General features: G+C 40.9%; 1 protein-coding gene across 1 annotated transcript in view; it reads right to left on the reverse strand.

The window, feature by feature from the left end:
• PDZD7 (PDZ domain containing 7) overlaps positions 1-19,481 on the reverse strand; it is a 135,070-nt gene that overhangs the window by 64,163 nt on the left and 51,426 nt on the right. The window contains exons 3-6 of the mRNA XM_073596166.1: positions 16,481-16,621; positions 11,780-11,954; positions 4,549-4,725; positions 2,116-2,263 (exon numbers count right to left, since the gene is read on the reverse strand). Of these exons, the coding sequence (XP_073452267.1) occupies positions 2,116-2,263; positions 4,549-4,725; positions 11,780-11,954; positions 16,481-16,621 (641 nt within the window). The remainder of the gene's footprint in view (positions 1-2,115; positions 2,264-4,548; positions 4,726-11,779; positions 11,955-16,480; positions 16,622-19,481) is intronic.

Below are 19,481 nucleotides of genomic sequence, written 5' to 3' on the forward strand. Positions count from 1 at the left end.
TCCAGTTTCTCTTCTTCTATTTTCTTGATGATATCTTTTGGTATACTATTTAATGCATTCCCTTGGTATATGCTTTTGGTCTCAATCTTTGCTGCAATTGTATGGTTATGGTTGTTGTAGTCATGTTTTTCTCTTACTTGCTTAAATGTTGTACTATTGTATTGGTATACTATGTATGTAATTTTTTTTTAATAATTAAAATGAATGTAAAAAATGACTGTGGAAAACAGCAAAATACATTGTTCTTGGTGTGCATTTAAAGTACAGTATCTATTATTTTATTTTTTATAATATTTTATTATATCTTTTCATGTGACAACACTGAAAAAATGACACTTTGCTACAATGTAAAGTTGTGAGTGTACAGCTTGTATAACACTTGCTGTCCCCTCAAAATAACTCAACGCACAGCCATGAATGTCTAAACCGCTGGCAACAAAAGTGAGTACACCCCTAAGTCAAAATGTCCAAATTGGGCCCAAAGTGTCAATATTTTGTGTGGCCACCATTATTTTCCAGCACTGCCTTAACCCTCTTGGGCATGGAGTTCACCAGAGCTTCACAGGTTGCCACTGGAATCCTCTTCCACTCCTCCATGACGACATCACAGAGCTGGTGGATGTTAGAGACCTTGCGCTCCTCCGCCTTCCGTTTGAGGATGCCTCACAGCTCAATAGGGTTTAGGTCTGGAGACATGCTTGGCCAGTCTATCACCTTTACCCTCAGCTTCTTTAGAAAGGCAGTGGTTGTCTTGGAGGTGTGTTTGGGGTCGTTATCATGTTGGAATACTGCCCTACAGCCCAGTCTCCAAAGGGAGGGGATCATGCTCTGCTTCAGGATGTCACAGTACATGTTGGCATTCATGGTTCCCTCAATGAACTGTAGCGCCCCAGTACCGGTAGCACTCATGCAGTCCCAGACCATGACACTCCCACCACCATGCTTGACTGTAGGCAAGACACACTTGTCTTTGTACTCCTCACCTGGTTGCCACCACACACGCTTGACACCATCTGAACAAAATAAGTTTATCTTGGTCTCATCAGACCACAGGACATGGTTCCAGTAATCCATGTCCTTAGTCTCCTTGTCTTCAGCAATCTGTTTTTGTGGGCATCTTTAGAAGAGGCTACTTTCTGGAATGACAGCCATGCAGACCAATTTGATGCAGTGTGCGGCGTATGATCTGAGCACTGTCAGCCTGACCCCCCACCCCTTCAACCTCTGCAGAAATGCTGGCAGCACTCATACGTCTATTTCCCAAAGATAACCTCTGGATATGACGCTAAGCATTTGCACTCAACATCTTTGGTCGACCATGGCGAGGCCTGTTCTGAGTGGAACCTGTCCTGTTAAACCGCTGTATGGTCTTGGCCACCGTGCTGCAGCTCAGTTTCAGGGTCTTGGAAATCTTCTAATAGCCTAGGCCATCTTTATGTAGAGCAACAATAATTTTTTTCAGATCCTCATAGAGTTTTTTGCCATGAGGCGCCATGTTGAACTTCCAGTGACCAGTATGAGTGAGTGAGAGCGATAACACCAAATTTAACACACCTGCTCCACATTCACACCTGAGACCTTGTAACATGAATGAGTCACATGACACCGGGGAGGGGAAATGGCTAATTGGGCCCAATTTGGGCATTTTTATTTAGGGGTGTACTCACTTTTGTTGCCAGTGGTTTAGACATTAATGGCTGTGTGTTGAGTTATTTTGAGGGAACAGCAAATTTACACTGTTATACAAGCTCTACACTCACTACTTTACATTGTAGCAAAGTGTAATTTCTTCAGCGTTGTCACTGACAGACATAATAAAATATTTACAAAAATGTGAGGTGTGTACTCACTTTTGTGAGATATTGTATTGTTGTGTCCCATTTGAAAAATGTGCCTTCATTTCCTGTCCAAAGACACAACAGAAAGTGAGTGGAAAACCCCCCCATAAGACAGCTGTCACTGGAATACATGTCACCACTGAAAGATTTGTCCTCATTTTGTTGACATCTGTACATTTTTGGATCTCCCATCACTTTCTTACCTGGTGAAAATGTTCACCAAAATAATTCGAGAGAATCTCAAATAAGATAAATTAATGATGATTCTTGTAAGTACCTTAATTGTGAGCATGATGTGAGTTAACCCCTTTAGCACTTCGACTGCCTTGCTATGGCTTATATCTTCAAAGTTGATTCCATTGGCTGCAAGAACTTGATCACCAACTTTAATGCCCCTTTCTTCTGCTAATCCACCTGGGTCAACCCTGCAAAAAAAGCCAGAATCAATGCTATATAACTGTACACACATTGTTATGGACTGCAATTGCTTCCTAATATATTCCACCAAAAAAAAAAAAGTTTTGCCTTACACGATATTGGCATAAATCATTATAAAGTTATTTGCAAATTAAAGACTTTTGCCAATGATGTGCATTTTTTAATGTGATACTAAATAAATGAACCAACAAAATGAGCAAAACCAAACAATTTAAATGTTAAAGGGTATGTCAAGTGAGAAACTTCCAGTTTTGGATACAGTAAGGAAGGATTAGAACTCTTGTTGGGTTTTTACTGCTATCCAGGTCTTCATTAAAGAGATTTACCCCTACTTCCTGTCCTGCTGGCTACAGTTTCGCATAACAGGAAGTGATGAAAAATCTGAAACTGAGCCACAGACAGAGATGGGAGATGTTCTACTAAAGAAAATAATTTTTCATTCCGTCTGTGTTGCTGCTGAACAATTCCCCTCAGGGCAGAAGGGGGAGGAGCGTTTAACCACTTTAGTCCCAGAGAGTTTAACCCCATTAATGACCAGGCCATTTTTTACGATACGGCACTATTATTTTAACTGATAATTGCGTGGTCGTGCGACGTTGTACCAAAAAAAAATTTAAAGTCCTTTTTTTCCCACAAATAGAGCTTTCTTCTGGTGGTATTTGATCACCTCTGCGGTTTTTATTTTTTGCGCTATAAACAAAAAAAGACCAACAATTTAAAAAAAATATATATATATTTTTTACTTTCTGCTATAATACATTCCCAATAAAAAAATTGTAAAAAATCGAATTTATTTATTAATATAGGCCAATATGTATTCAGCTACATATTTTTGGTAAAGAAAAATCCCAATAAGCGTATATTGATTGGTTTACGCAAAAGTTATAGCATCTACAAACTATGGGATATTTTTACGGCATTTTTATTTATTTGTTTATTTTAGTAGTAATGGCAGCGATCAGCGATTTTTAGCAGGACTGCGACATTGCGGCGAACAAATTGGACACCTGACATTTTTGGGGACCAGTGACATTATTACAGTGATCAGTGCTAAAAATATGCACTGTTACTGTACTAATGACACTGGCAGGGAAGGTGTTAACACCAGGGACGATCAAAGGGTTAAGTGTATCCCTGGGGGGTGCTTGCTAACTGTGTGGGGGTTGCTTTGACTGGGTGAAGACAGAGATCGGTGTTCCTGCTTAGCAGGAACGCAAGATCTCCATCTTCTTCCCTGTCAGAATGGCGGTCTGCCTTGTTTACATAGGCATATTGCCGTTCTGCCTCTCCGACATCGGGTCCGCCGGACACACTGATTAGCATTCCCTGTGTCCAATCGGCATGCACACGCCCCCTGTGTGTATTACACAAAATGACCTACAGGAATGTCATTTTGTGCAATAGAGCCAACCTGCCGCAGTACATCTGCGGTAGGCATTCGGCAAGTGGTTAATTAGGGCTGATCATGGTTAACTAGGCCAGTGGTCATCAACCCTGTCCTCAGGGCCCACTAACAGGCCAGGCTTGCAAGATAACTGAAATACATCACAGGTGATATAATTTGCTGCTCAGTGATTGCAGTATTCTAATCTGCATTTCCCCAAGGTAATACACAAAACCTGGCCTGTTAGTGGGCCCTGAGGACAAGGTTGATGACCACTGAACTAGGCCCCCTTTAAAAAAACCTTCCCCTACTAGCAATGTTTAATGGTATTGTACACTTTCAAACATCTCTTCCAGCATAGTAGGATTTGTTAACTGCTCTCACCTGCAGAACACTAAACCGTGAGACCCAGGGATTGTGGGATATAGAGTTTCTTCACAGGAAGTGTCAGTTCTTAGACTACAGACAGAAGTCATGCATTAACTGGTACATTTCCATGTGGCATGCACCATGTTTCAAACATAAATTTCTGACAAAGGAATGTGAAGATCCACCATATTATAGGCGGTGCATACAGGCCAACAAATGGCACAATAGAACTACATGATTCATGCTATGCAGGTGAAAACACAAGGTGCAGGTAGGAAGGTTTATATTGCCTTTAACTGACATATTAAACATCACTACACAGGAGATTTTTAACTTATTTGCAAATGTTCTTTGATAGCATTTTTTTTTTCTTTCAAAGAAGAAATGAAGAAACTGACATCAAAGCCTGTACACATGCTGTTCATGGTATATTACTGGCCATCACTTGGTACTGTTGGTGGTCCCCTGGCACCCAGTGATGGTGGTTAATTGCAAAAATAACCATTTCAAAACACCTACTTGGAAACAAAGATCCCCAGTCCATATTCCTTCCCTCCTCGGATGTTAAACCCCCAACAAGTGTCATCCGATGATGTATAGAGGTGAATGATCCTTTTCATTCCATCTTCGGAGCTGCTGTCTGATGGTGTTGAGCTGCCTTTCTCTACTACTAGCCTCTTACGAAGCACATCAACCCTGGAGTAAAGCATGGGAAAAATGTTACAAGACATATTGCCATCTAATAGACTGCAGTGGAGATTTCCAAACAGTAACTTGGTAGCTACGGCATATTCTAATGTTGTTCATGACAGCCTTAAATAGTATAAAGAAGCTTATTTATAATTATTACTGTAATTATTATTACTATTGCTATATAATATTCTTACTCTAATTACTATTATTATTTTAGTAAACTAAATACAGGTTGATTTTCTAATCTCTAATAAAAATAAAAATCGTAATACTTAAAATATAGCTATTGGCAAAACTTTTTTTTTTTTTTACTTTGGATAGTGTGGCGGGGGGTTGCAACACCTGTCAGGTTTTTATTGCTGTCTGTCCAGGGAGATTCACCCTCTGGATTTGTCCTGTTTACTGTTATCACCAAGAGTGGCACAGGAAGTAAAGGGAAATCTCCCAGTGAAACACAGATGGCAAAAAAAAAAAAACTGACAGGGGGTTATAACCCTTCCTTAGGATGGCCACAGATGGGCCGAAAATCAGCCAAAAAATGGTAGGTTCAGCAGGAACCGGCTGACCTTTGGGCCTAGTGTTCAGTTTAATGTGCGACAGAAGCCAGTCTCATGAACGGCTTCTGTTGAATGAGCATGTTGGAAAAAAAAAAAAAACATCATCTGATCAGCGCCCACAGCCAATGGCTGTGAGTACTGATCATTGTGTTCTGGTGGGGGGGGTGTGCAGTCAGAGGCGGCTCTCTAATTAGGCAAATTAGGCGGTCGCCTAAGGCCTCGCACTCACAGGGGCCTCGCGGCCGCCTAATTTGCCTGTTCTCATTCACTGAAGTTGACGCCAGCGGCTCCGCCTACCCCCACTGGGACTCTGTGGCTTAGGAGCTGACGGACAAATCAGATACTGCCCACAGCCTGAGGAATAGCGGCCTCATCACGGAGTGTCCCAGTCCGTGGGGCCTCATGTGTAAGTTTTGCCTAAGGCCTCACAAAGCCTAGAGCCGCCTCTGTGTGCAGTCCCCCTTGTCAGAATACAATAGCTCATTGGGGGAGATTGCAGCACTATTGCTTGTGTTAGAATGGCAATCTGTAAGCCGCTGGGTTGATGAAAAAAAAAAATGCATCATTTACAGCACGCATTCCTGTATCCAAAATAAAAAAAAGGTTTTGCCTTTAGTCACACTTTAATGGTATAAATCATTACAAAGCAATTTGCAAATTAAATATATATATAAATATCTCCCCAATGGGACACAAAAGCCAAAAAAATTAAATTACATGGTTTATAACTCTCAGTTCGTCTACCAAAATTAAAAAAAAAGTTTGCTTTTAGTCCTACTTTAAGATTCGGACAACTCGGGGAGATTTAAGCACTTTAAGCACTTTTTTTCTAATCTGCCATTGATTTACCAAGATTTAAAGTGTTTGTATAGCCTACAAATAAAAACAGAAATCTCCCTAAAGTGACAATAACATTTACAAAAAATAAACAGGTTAACTAGTTCCTTCTCAATCCAAAAAAATGGCTGTACAAAGCCTGATAGGTGCCCTAACTCGTCCCCATTGTTTAGAACATTTTTTTCCACCATAAGGACACATCTCTGGGACTTGGAACTTGGACATTTATGTTTCACACTTTTTATATACATTTTTAATTTTCAATTTTTATGCACACTTGCTGGGGATTTCTTTCATTTTTTATGCTATAATTGTCTACCTGACTTGCCAATACTATTTTGATTGTCACAATTGTTTATCCACTTGCGGGCATAATTTATTTCTTTTTGATATACTCATATGGAAGTTGATTTATTTGAGGTTAAGGCACATTTACATATCTGTCTAGAAGCACTATTGCACTTTACTGCTTTTTCTGCCAGGGTTACTGGTTGTATTTTATACACCTTACATTTGGGGTATATTTCTTCACGCGCACATGGGCATTTGATTAATTGGTATTAAGGCACATTTTTAGGAGCCCGTTGCACTTTATTATTATCTACTAAGGGTATTGTTTGTATTTGGTACACCACAGCCCTTGTTACGTATTGTTCACACGCATCACCTCTTTTACAAGTATTTCCGTTTTATATTCTTCTATGCACATATAGCTGGACAGCGCCAATTCCCCTGCTTAGAATATTATCCATTTTAGATATCACCTCGGTGATATTCATTTATTAGGGGGGCAGCAGTCCCTTTTCTTCTTATCCTAAGCGCGGAATTACTGTCATATATTGTTTAGAACATTGTTAGCATTGCTACCTGTCTCTCCACTGGGGAGATTCTTAGCCACATCTTGCTTTGCCTTACAAACATTAAAAATAAAGAAATAAACTGAACCATGACTTTTAGAGTCTCCCAGAATAAAACCAGCCTTGCAAATTAAGTATATAAAATGCCATCTCAATAGCTGAAGCACATATAGACCCTTTTTGTACTTATCTCCTTTTGTATTATATGTATTTTGTTTTATGTTGTTTTTGAAGAAAATATACGTAGAACAGCCAGAACTTTATAACAACAATCCTAATATTGAGTAGGTCCCCCTTTTGCCACTGAAATAGCCCTGACCCATCGCGGCATGGACACCACTAGACCTCTGAAGGTATGCTGTGGAATCGGGCACCAAGCCATCAATAGCAGATCCTTTAAGTCCTGTAAGCTGCAATGTGAGGCCTCCATAGATCGGACTTGTTTTTCCAGCACATACCACACATGCTTGAATGGATTGAAATCTGGAGATTTGGCAGACCAAGTCAACACCTCAAATTCATTATTGTCTTCCTCAAACCATCCTTGAGATATTTTTGCAGTGTGGCAGGGCGCATTACCCTGCTGAAAGAAGCCACTGCCATCAAAGAATACCATGAAGGGATGTAGTTGATCAGCAGTAATGTTTAGGTAGGTGGTACGTGTCAGGTAATATCCACATGAAGGACCCAAGATTTCCCAGTAGAACATTGACAAAAGCATCATGCTGCCTCCGCTTGCCTTCTTCCTATAGTGCTTCTTGGTGCCATCTCTTCCCCATATAAGCGACGCACACGCACCTGGCCATCCACATGGTGTAAAAGAAAATGTGATTCATCAGACCAGGCCACCTTTTTCCATTGCTCCGTGGTCCAGTTCTGATGCTCATGTGCTCATTATTGCAACTTTTGTCTGTAGACACGGGTCAGCATGGGCACCCTGATTGGTCTGAGACTACGCAGCCCCATACACAAGAACCTGCAATGCCTATTTTTTCTTCTTTTAGCACATCAACTTCAGGGACAGCATGTTTACTTGCTGCCTAATAAATCCCACTGACTTTCAGATGCCATTGTAACAAGATAATCAAAGTTATTTGCTCAACCTGCCAGTGGTGAAGAAGTTGGATAGGAGTCGTGAAAAAAAATTGTGCTGGGTTTAACTTAATGCCAGTCCACCACCATAAGCAATATTAAAACAAACAACACACGCGGTAACACTAGTACCATCAGCCCCTCTTACTACAGGGTTTTTTGTGTAGGCTTTTCAGATATTTTACCTGACTCGGAATGTTTGTAACTTAAAGGGAGATTATGAGCTTTTGGTATTATTATTATTATTAAACACGATTTATATAGCGCCAACAGTTTAAGCAGCACTTTACAATGTAAAGGGGGACAGCACAATTACAGTACAGTTCAATACAGAAGGTACAGGAGGGCCCTGCTCGTAGAGCTTACATTCTAAAGGGAGGGGGTGGTGGTACAAAAAGTAATAGATGCAGGGAATGATTTGATGGGGGTGGCACGGGGACAGTTGTTAGGTGGGTGGGAGATAGGCTTCTCTGAATAAGTGAGTTTTCAGGGATCTCCTAAAGGTGGACAGGGTAGGGGCTGATCAGATATACCGGGGCAGGGAGTTCCAGAGGATGGGAGAGGCTCTGGAAAAGTCCTGAAGGCGAGTATGGGAGGAGGTAATAAGGGAGCTAGAGAGCAGGAGGTCCTGGGAGGAGCGGAGGGGACGATTGGGGCGATATCTGCAGATGAGGTTGGTGATGTAGCTGGGGATGATGTTGTGGATGGCCTTGTATGTTGTGGTTAACATTTTGAATTTTATACGGCGGGGTAGGGGAAGCCAGTGAAGGGATTGGCAGAGAGGAGCAGCAGTCACAGATCGATTATTGAGGTGTATTAGTCTAGCAGCAGCATTCATAATAGACTGAAGGGGGGATAGTCTGCATAAGGGTAGGCCATTAAGGAGAGAGTTGCAGTAGTCAAGGCGGGAAATAATCAAGGAGTGAATACGTTGCTTTGTGGTGTCATTAGGCAGGATTGAATTCTGGAGATGTTGCGGAGGTTAAGACTGCAGGATTTAGCCGGTGATTGGATGTGGGGGCTGAAAGAGAGGTCAGAGTCAAGGATTACACCCAGCACCCTGGCATGTGTGGAGGGACCAATGGTTGTGCTGTTGATCTTAATGGTAAAGGGGGGTGGCGGGAAGGAGGAAATATAACAAGCTCAGTTTTAGAATTTATTTATTGTGCTCTGTGCTTACTTCTCTCGAGCCTCGTCATTGGTGTACTATGCATGTGGTTTCACATTTTTGTATTGAGAAAGTTTAATAAAAATTATTTATAAAAAAAAAATAAACAAACACATTTTTTAAATTAATGAATGGGTCAGAATATGTGAAGTGATTAATTCATCCATCAATGTACCAGTGAGTGCCACTCAATCTGTCAATGCACAGAACACAGCTGAATCAAACAAAAGTGGACTAATGCAAAGTAACCTATTACAAGCCAAAAATTCTGTACAATAGACATAGTCAAAACATATATTCTTAGTTTATGAAATGTTAACCAAAGCATTCCTAATGTTTTGTAAATGTGGCTACTTTTAGCATTTACAACTCTAATGCCCCGTACACACGGTCGGATTTTCCGACGGAAAATGTGTGATAGGACCTTGTTGTCGGAAATTCTGACCGTTTGTGGGCTCCATCACACATTTTCCATCGGATTTTCCGACACACAAAGTTTGAGAGCTTGCTATAAAATTTTCCGACAACAAAATCCATTGTCGGGGATTCAGATTGTGTGTACACAAATCCGATGCACAAAGTGCCACGCATGCTCAGAATAAATAACGAGATGAAAGCTATTGGCTACTGCCCCGTTTATAGTCCTGATGTACGTGTTTTACGTCACCGCGTTCAGAACGATCGGATTTTCCAACAACTTTGTGTGACCGTGTGTATGCAAGACAAGTTTGAGCCAACATCCGTCGGAAAAAATCCTAGGATTTTGTTGTCGGAATGTCGGATCAATGTCCGACCGTGTGTACGGGGCATTAGGCTGGGTTCACACTTAAAACAGATGCGGCTGCCAGCAGGGGTCCGATGCATCTCTGTTCTGTTTCAGGGACGAATCAGGCCAGAATTTATGCCTGAATTTGGACTTGAAACTGAGGCAAAGACGCACAGGACCCCTGTGCAATCTGCTCTGCAGCCGCCCTGGAGATGTGTGAACTGGCTCCATTGAGAGCCGGTCACAGTCTCCTGTCATGCAAACTGGATGCAGAGAAACCCGCATCCAATTCACATAAGTGTGAACCCAGCCTGAGTTAAAAGTCTTCATGTAAAAAAAAAAAAAAAAAAAAAACAGAAGTATTTGCGCTGCCCTCAGTAATATATGTTGGTATGTAAGTTTTTCTTATTCCAAAAGTGAATTGATTGAGGCTTTCCATTGGTCAAATGTGGATGGTATGTGGGACAATCATTTTTGGGCAATTCGTTTCCAGGCCATATATAATATTCTGGTTAGAAATGGTTGAGCTTGTTCTGGTACTATGTTTGAAGGCAGTATCCCGAAGATTGGGATCAATTGCTAGGGAGAATGGAGAACATAATACCTTGAAATAAATCTTCCCAGTTTCTAAAAAGTTTCAGGCAACCACATTATGAAAAAGGGTTCCTATGTCCCTGTCACATCCTGTACATTTAGGAGAGGGTATATGTCCCCATTTAAATCTCTTCATTTCAGTAAGGTAAACTCTATGAACAATAGAGTCATCTTTGAGAGACAGAGATAAATAGGTTGAAAGGATGGCCTCCAAACTATCTGTCCATTAATCCACGGAGTGTCTATGGCTGGTTACCCATGGATCAAAATTTGGCTGGTTCAGCACTGGCTGAATGTCGATCCGTGTGTGTCTGTTGAACAGCTCTGTTGGAAAACTTTCAGTCTCTGCTGTCAGAATATGATAACACAGTGGGGAGGATTCCTCCATCCACCTTGCTTGTGTGGATGGGGAAATACATTCGTTTTTTTTTTTTGTTCAGCCCTCTGGCTGAATGAAAACAAACTAAGCATGTATACCTAGCTTACAGTAAGTCCTCTCACCAGTGGTGGTGAGGCTAGATTGGCCAAACCACTAGTTAGGTTTCATATACCTTGGTCTGGCTGCCCCCACTTGAGCTATCATTGTAATTAGCTGAGAATGACTGTAAAAGAAAAGGAGAATGTGCATTTGGGCTTGTAGTGCATGCCACATCGGTAAATACAGAAATAAGGGTTGTCTAGGCAGGGAGTATTTAGAAAGACTTGATATTGTTCCCCTGAAAGGCTTGGGCCAGGAGATTTCCATGATTTATGGAGACACACCAATGTGTTAGTAAATTGTGTATGTGTTTCAGTTTCTTGTTTTATTTTTTACATTCTATAATTGCTATCAAACACAAGCTTAGATAAAATAGGTTCCTCTTAATCTTCTGTCAATTTATAGTGTTGGTGCCATTAATGTAAATCTTTGACTTATTGCCATGCGTAACCTGATTCCATTTTGTCATATAATAATTGTCTATAGGTGGAAGATCCAGGTGACGCAGCAAAGTGTATATGAGCTGCATGTCATCCGGTCAGAGTTCACACAGACACGAGCTCTTGTGGTGAAACCCAATCTTGTGATCCTCTAATGAACCTGACACGCTCTCTTTGGTCCATAGAGGTGATACATTGTGATTTTTGGTTACCTAGAAGAGCTGACAATAGCAGGGAGAACGTGAATGAAGAGGGCAGCTCTGCTTACCATGTGGTCTTTTCTCTGGAGAACTTAATCCCTGGCACTTTTCCCATCCGTCTCACCATCATACGTAGACGGTTGTTCCCAGTGAGTACTTTGACTGCACTTCCCATAGTTATACTCTCTAAACTGATACCGTTCACCTCGGCGATCTTATCTCCGACACACAGACCTGCAAGATCTGCAAAGAGATCAGATGGATGTTACAGCCTGGAAGCAGCAGGACATACCAAAGCATTATGTATTACTTTGGAAATAAATACATGTAATATATGACTCAATGCATTTGCTACTGTACTATGATACAAGGATTCCCTGAGGTTTTCAGCAACTGTATCAAGTCAGTTAGAGCCCGCGTCTTTCTAATACCCCTCATTCAGATACCTTAGCCTTACTGTATCTGGCCCATCCCTTTCAATCATTGGATTCCAGTTCATTTTTTTTTTTTTTTTACAAGTTTATTGAGAAATAAACCAAGGTAATACTGTTGGCAATTACATAAATTAAAATGACATGGACATACAGTGGGTTTAGAAACAATCACCCCTCTTTAAAATATTCACATTTTGTTGTTTCGCAGCCTGAAATGAAGACAGACACAGTTTTTGTTTTATCTTGCTGTAATTACTAGTGCAACTTATAACGTCCAAATGAAAGATAAAACACCAACATGTCAGAAATGTTTTTTTAAAAAAAACAGAATCACTGAGTTGGAAAAAGAAAGAAAAAAAAAGAAAAAAACAGAAAAGCGCCTCTGGGTGCAATGTTTAATGTGTAATACAATAAAAGTATTCACCACTTACATATGGATAAGTACAGATGTGCGCGCTCCTTTCTCAAGTGTCGACACTTGAGAAACGAGCGCACATGCTCCATACGGACATCGCGCATGCTCTGAAACGCATTGTGTTTCCCCCTGACCTTGGTGTCACGCACTGGCACTGTTCATCGAGCGGATCGCCACCATCTCCTCCAGAGGAAACAGCCGGCTTCCTCTCCAGCTCCTTGCGGTTTTCACAGCCTGGATTTGGCACTCCTTGGGACATGCTTTAAACACCAGCAACACCTCAGTGAGATTTTTTCATCTCCCATGAGCACATCTGTATTTATCCATATGTAAGTGGTGAATACTTTTATCGTATCACACGTACATATTACACACGAGCGGACTTTACGGCAGACTTTGTCCTGCGGACTTTTCAACTGACTTTACGACGGACTTTCCGAATGAACGGACTTGCCTACACATGATCAACAAAAGTCCGATGGATTCGTACATGATGATGTATGTCCGGACTAAAACAAGGAAGTTCATAGCCAGTAGCCAATAGCTGCCCTAGCGTCGGTTTTTGTACGTCAGACTAGCATACAGACGAGCGTACTTTTCGACCGGACTCGAGTCCGTCGAAAAGATTTGAAACATGTTTCATTTCTGGGTCCGTCAAACTTTTGGGGATAAAAAGTCAGCTGGAGCCCACATACGACCAAATTGTCCAACGAACTCTGGTCCGTCGAACCAAGTATGCTGTAAAGTCCGGTCGTGTGTACGTGGCATTAGAGGCGCTTTTCTGTTTTTTCTTTGATCCCGAGTTGGCTTCACTCCTGAGAAGAGCAGCCCTTAGTGCCTGTTTTCCTATAGACTTTACCATCATCATCCAGCTCCCAAGATCCACTATCCATCATCTTTTAGAATTGATTGGACTTTTTATTTCTACTCATGGACTTTTCACAATTGACTTTATCCGGTCCTGTTTTTATTACTAACTCTCATTGAACCAACTGTAAGCCACTATGCCGGTATCCTGAGCGCTAGCATTTGCTGTTTTTATTCAACTTGGAAAAAGGATCACTCCTCTTATGTCAGTATTTTGTTGAACCACCTTTTACTTTAATTACAGCCTTTAGTCTGTTGGGATATGTCTCTACTAACTTTGCACATCTAGACTTTGCAATATTTGTGCACTCTTCTTTGCAGAACTGCTCAAGTTCAGTTAAATTTGATGGTGACTGTTTATGGACTGCAGTCCTCAAGTCATTCCACAGATTTTCAATATGGTTGAAGTCAGGGCTCTGACTAAAGGCCCGTACACACGATAAGAAAATCAGAAGTAAAATTTTGTACGTTGAACTGTCATCTAACCATTAGTATATTGTAGTTCTTTTGACAGCCGATCCTGACTTTTCGGACGACAAAACCTGAAGGTGCATGCTATATATTTTTTATCGTATGTGAACGCAACTTCCGATTTTTGTTTAAATCGTACAGTTTTTGTCCTAAAAAAATTGTAAGAGCAAGACTATGCATGCTCGGAAACGAAAGAATACATTACAATTCAACGCATTACATCACTTCCAAAGTTGTATTCTGTCATACGAGAATTTTCATAAGTTGAGTAACCTCTTCATTTTAAATATAAGATTAGCATGCATAAAAAACACGATTATTCATCCATGAATCTTATGGTGTGTACCAGGCTTAAGTCATGCAAGGACATTCACCTTCAACCACTGTGTGGTCATTTGTGCTGTGTGCTTTGGGTCATTGTCAGGTTGGAAGGTAAACCTTCTTCCCATTGACAACTTTCTAGCAGAGGGCAGCAGATTTTCCTCAAGAATTTGATGGTATTTTGCCCCATCAATTTTTCTTCTATCCTGACAAGTGCTCCAGTCCCTGCTGCAGAGAAACATCCCCATAAGGCCGTGTTCACACTATTGCGAATTGGATGCGCTTCTCCGCATCTAATTTCGCAATAACAGGAGATTTTGACTGACTCTCTAAGGAGCCGGTTCACATATCTCCGCTGCGGCTCTGGTCTTTTGGTCCGTTTCAGGTCCGAATTCAGCCAAAAATTCGGGCTGAAATCGGACCTCAAATGGTGAACGGGGAGGCTCCGGACCCCTGCTGTGAGCCGCATGTGAAGATAGTGTGAACCCAGCCTAGCAGGATATTACCACCTCCATGCTTTACTGTAGGAATGGAAGAAGAGTGAGCAAATATTGCAAAATCTAGATGTGCAAAGTTAGTAGAGCTATATCCCAACCGACTAAAGGCTGTAATTAAAGCAAAATGTGGTCCAACAAAATACTAACACAAGGGGGTGATCCTTTTTCCAACTCAGTGATTCTGTTTTGGAATCTTTTTTTTATCTTTTCTGACATGTTGGTTATATCTCTTACTTGGATGCTATAAGTTGTACTAGTAAATATAGCTGAATAAAACAAAAGCAGTGTCTGTCTCCATCTCAGGTTGCAAAGCAACAAAATGTGATTATTTTAAAGGGGGGTGATTCTTTTCTATACCCACTGTATACAGGTGGTCAACAATGTAACAACAATAGCAAGCTGTACAGTCTAGGATATTTTAGGTCTCCATGTTAAAGTCAACAGTATGAAATTAAAGAGATGTGTAGGAAACTGGAAACCAAGGTCACGGTAGTCTTCCAGATGAAGCTGAGGGGCATAGGTATGGATTTCAGTTCTTTCAACCATGGAGGCTCAAGATCACATGAGGACATTACCTAGGTCGGTCTGCATGCAGATGCAGCCTGCCTTGGAACTTGCACTCCTCCAGACTGACATACACCCATTAAGGCATTTTGATATTTGTATAACTCCACTTCTTGTATCAGGTCTGAGCTTTTGAAATGAGTACTAAGGCAGGATGCTGTGATATTTTCACAAAGCTATGTACTAAACCTAGCAAGCTCCTCTCACCAGCCAGGATTTGCCTAAATTGCATAGAGAAGCAAAAAGACCCAGTGATGACACTACTAGACATAAAATAAGTTTTTTTTAATTTTTTTATTTAAATGTTATTATCATGCTGATGAGTTGGGGAATGAGGAGCAATAGAAAGGAAAAGATGAGCAGAGTAAACTCCATCTTTAAGTGATATTTAATCTGCTTTTATTTTGCCTTCCCTAGCTCCTCTTTTAGGTGTTAATTCAGGGACAGAGAATAATGACTGATTCAATTAGTTAAAAGCAAAAATACTTTGTTTTTTTTTTTTTAATTTGTGAGGTTTTTTGGATAATCTTTGCAAAGTAAACGTTCATTATGTTCATTAAGGTAAATGAACATTCCCTTGCAAAGTGAGAATTCACTCTACTTCTTTAGTAAATTAACCCCATGGCCTCTTGTGTCCTGGCATAGCAGCTTGCATTTAGCTTTATTAAATAAGCCTGTTTGTATTGTTCATGAGCTCACTGAACACCAGGGAACCAAAGCCACATAGGGCAAGCTGGGTGATCTTGCTTGGAGGAAGCTGAAGGACTGTAATGACCAATCTTTAGAAAGCAGCCTTTAGTTACCATGGTGCATGTCTCTACTTCCTAACACAGTGAATATTTCAACAGTATAAACATGATATGGAAACACTGACAATACCTATAACAAAGTCATTTTCTTGATTTACACTTAAAAAGTCAACACAGCATGAAATTATCAGCCCCGGATATTTACTGGCAGCTGTAAAAAAAAATCACTGAGTTTTACAAACTGTCAGTAAATTTACTGGCGGTTGGCAACCCTGCTGGTTATTACCTTCTCTTTAGCACCCTCCAAGCATCACTAAAGAAAGCCAAAATCAAACAAAAGTAAACTGAACAAGCAATAGGCACATCAAGGAAAGCTTTAAACCATAATTGGATTTACTGTGAATGAATACTTATGGACACATCACTCATTACCATATTCGGTTTGTCTTACCTGCACTGCTTCCTTCTTCCACTTTACTGACAAAGATCCCAAGGCCATGCTCTGAACCCCCTCGGACGCTGAACCCCAATTTACCATCTGGAGTTTTGTCAACTGTGATGGCAAGGATTGAATCACTCTCATCACTGGTGGCTGAAAAGCAATACAATATATTATTCCATGTAATACGAAAGCTGCCCTATTACCATGCATTACACAAATAGAAATGTAACAAGTCTGGCCAAAGGTGGGCAGATCTCTCATTAGGATGAGATCTCATCATCAAGATAAGCACATCTTTGGACTATTATGACTTTTCTTGATTCTGTTGATGTTTGATCTCTGGTGTGCACACTCTGAATAAAGTCTGTTTTGTGGAGAGAGAGGGGCTCAAATGTACAAAATTGAACAGGACTGGTTATGAAGAACCCTTCTGCCAGATAACAAAGGATAGCCTCTCCCTTGATTATACAACTGTGCTTCAAGGTAAAACTGGTTTACAACTAAAAAAAATAGCAGAGATTGTCACTAATACTAAAGTTTATGGATGTGTATAACAGGTGAACCAATCAAACTGCTCAGCAGGTAGTATGTGCAGTTTACCTGACCCTACAATGTTTTGAAGGGGGAGGACATCTTGGCTTGTGGTCAGACATGTGAACTAAAGAGTAGAATCAGCTACAGGCAAATCATTGGATGCAAACTGATGTCTCTGATTTGCCAAATCATTGAATTTCCAATGGCCACCAGAAGAGCTTAATTGTAGTGTATGTACACATTATTATAAAATTCCAGGAACAAAATGCCCAGCTTAAAAAAGGTGATCTTAACACAGGGTGATACAAAGGGTGCAAAAAATGTCTGGCTACAGGTTCCAGTGATGAAAATCCAGCCCTAAGAAGAGATCAAAACTGCCCAAATCCATTTTTAGCTGTAAATAAGTCCACCACAATAACGAACAAGTGGAGTGTTTCGGGAGGTGGGGCTAGGAGGGGAGAAAGTAGAGAGAGGGGTCAAGCTCGACCTTGACAAAAAAATCATGAATTTAGCTTAAATATCAGCAAGCTGTAGTAGAATTCTGCACATATAGGACAATTTTATTCTCTTTAAGGACTTTAATTTTGTAAGCGGGTTGAAATAGTTAGATAGGTGCTGTCCCGGCCGAGAGGGTAGGAGTTAATGCCTTTCTCATTTCTCTGTTCTTTTTGGCGAGTTCTTCTCTGGGTCCGGCCCACCAATCCTGTGATATAAAAATATGGGACAGTGGTCCACTACAAGGAGGTCTCCCTGGGGGTACCCAGTGGTCTCTTACGAATGTCCCAGAGAGAAGGAGAAGAGAGATATTGAGTACCCATAAGGGAGGGAGACAGAGAATAATAACCGCGAGGAGCAGAAGGAGGCCTTCTAACATCATTGGGATGTAAAGTTATCTGAACCTGAGGTTCGCCCTGAAGACACTAGCACTGGAACATGCCTCAGAAGGACTTGCATCTACATAAGTGTGCCTCTGAAAGACTGTAATTGCTTGGACTTCACCTTTGCAGGTATGCTGGGGCAGCACACAGCCTGTACTTAGGAGTAGGGACATAGGAAATACCTTGTACTTGTATGTTGGAATGTAATTTTTTATACCTTTTCTAATTAAAAGTATTGAAATGTCGTCCTTGCCTGGTCTGAAGTTACTGAAAGAGGTGTATTGCAAGTAACCAGCACACAAAGTTCACAGAGTGGGTCTTAACACATTGGGGTATGAAGACATCGGTGTGGAGTAGTGTGAAGACGTAATTTGTTACCTGGGGTAACAGAAGTATAACAAGCAGCTTGTCGGTAGTTTGTACCTGTTATAGGTGGAATGGCTTCTAGCAGCAAGGGAGATGTTGTTGGCACTCCTTCCACCAGCAGTCTGTCTCCCAGAGCAATGGGAGAGGTCAAAATTTGGGGCTCCTCAGACCTATAGATCTGGAGATACAGGGCTCCTTGCGCACCCTGTCAGAAGCTACTTACAGCGCGCCCAGTTTAAATACAAGCTGGCACACTTTGTTTGCAGAAGACTGAGGATGAGCTCACAGTTCTCGTGGTGGTCGTTGCAATTTTTTATGTCACACAGTATTTGCGCAGCAATTTTTCAAAAGCGTTTTTTTTTTTTTGGAAAAAAACGTTTTACGAACAAACAAAAAAAAAAAAAAAAAAAAAAATATATATATATATATATATATATATATATATATATATATTTACAGGTTACAATGTTAAGAGCTACAGAGGAGGTCTAGTTCTAGAATTATTGTTCTTGCTTTAACATTCGCGGCGATACCTCACATGTGTGGTTTGAATGCCGTTTACATACACTAAAACAAGTCCTTATACTAGTTAACCACTTAAGGACCGAGCCTCTTTTTGAGATTTGTTGTTGTTAAAAACAGTTTTTTTTGCTAGAAAATTAGAACCCCCAAACATTATATATTTTTTCTCACACCCTAGGGAATAAAATGTCGATCGTTGCAATACTTTCTGTCACACCGTATTTGCGCAGCGGTCTTACAAGTGCACTTTTTTTTTAAAAAAGCACTTTTTTGATTTAAAAAATAAGTTAGCCCAATTTTTTTTTTATATTTTGAAAGATAATGTTACGCCGAGTAAATTGATACCCAACATGTCACACTTCAAAATTGCGCCCACTCATGGAATGGCGACAAACTTTTACCCTTGAAAATCTCCATAGGCGACGTTTAAAAATTTCTACAGGTTGCATGTTCTGAGTTACAGAGGTCTAGGGCTAGAATTATTGCTCTCGCCCTACCGATCACGGCAATACCTCACATGTGTGGTTTGAACACCGTTTTCATATGCGGGCGCTACTCACGCATGTATTCACTTCTGCACGCGAGCTCGGCGGGACGGGGCGTAAAGAGGGGCCCCTCTCCTGCCGCCGATAAAATTGATCTTGCGGCGAATCCGCCGCAGAGACCACTTTTATCTGAAAGCGGACCGCCCGCTGAAGAAGAGGATACCG

Source organism: Aquarana catesbeiana, linkage group LG08, assembly GCF_042186555.1.
Source record: "Aquarana catesbeiana isolate 2022-GZ linkage group LG08, ASM4218655v1, whole genome shotgun sequence".
NCBI lineage: Eukaryota > Metazoa > Chordata > Amphibia > Anura > Ranidae > Aquarana > Aquarana catesbeiana.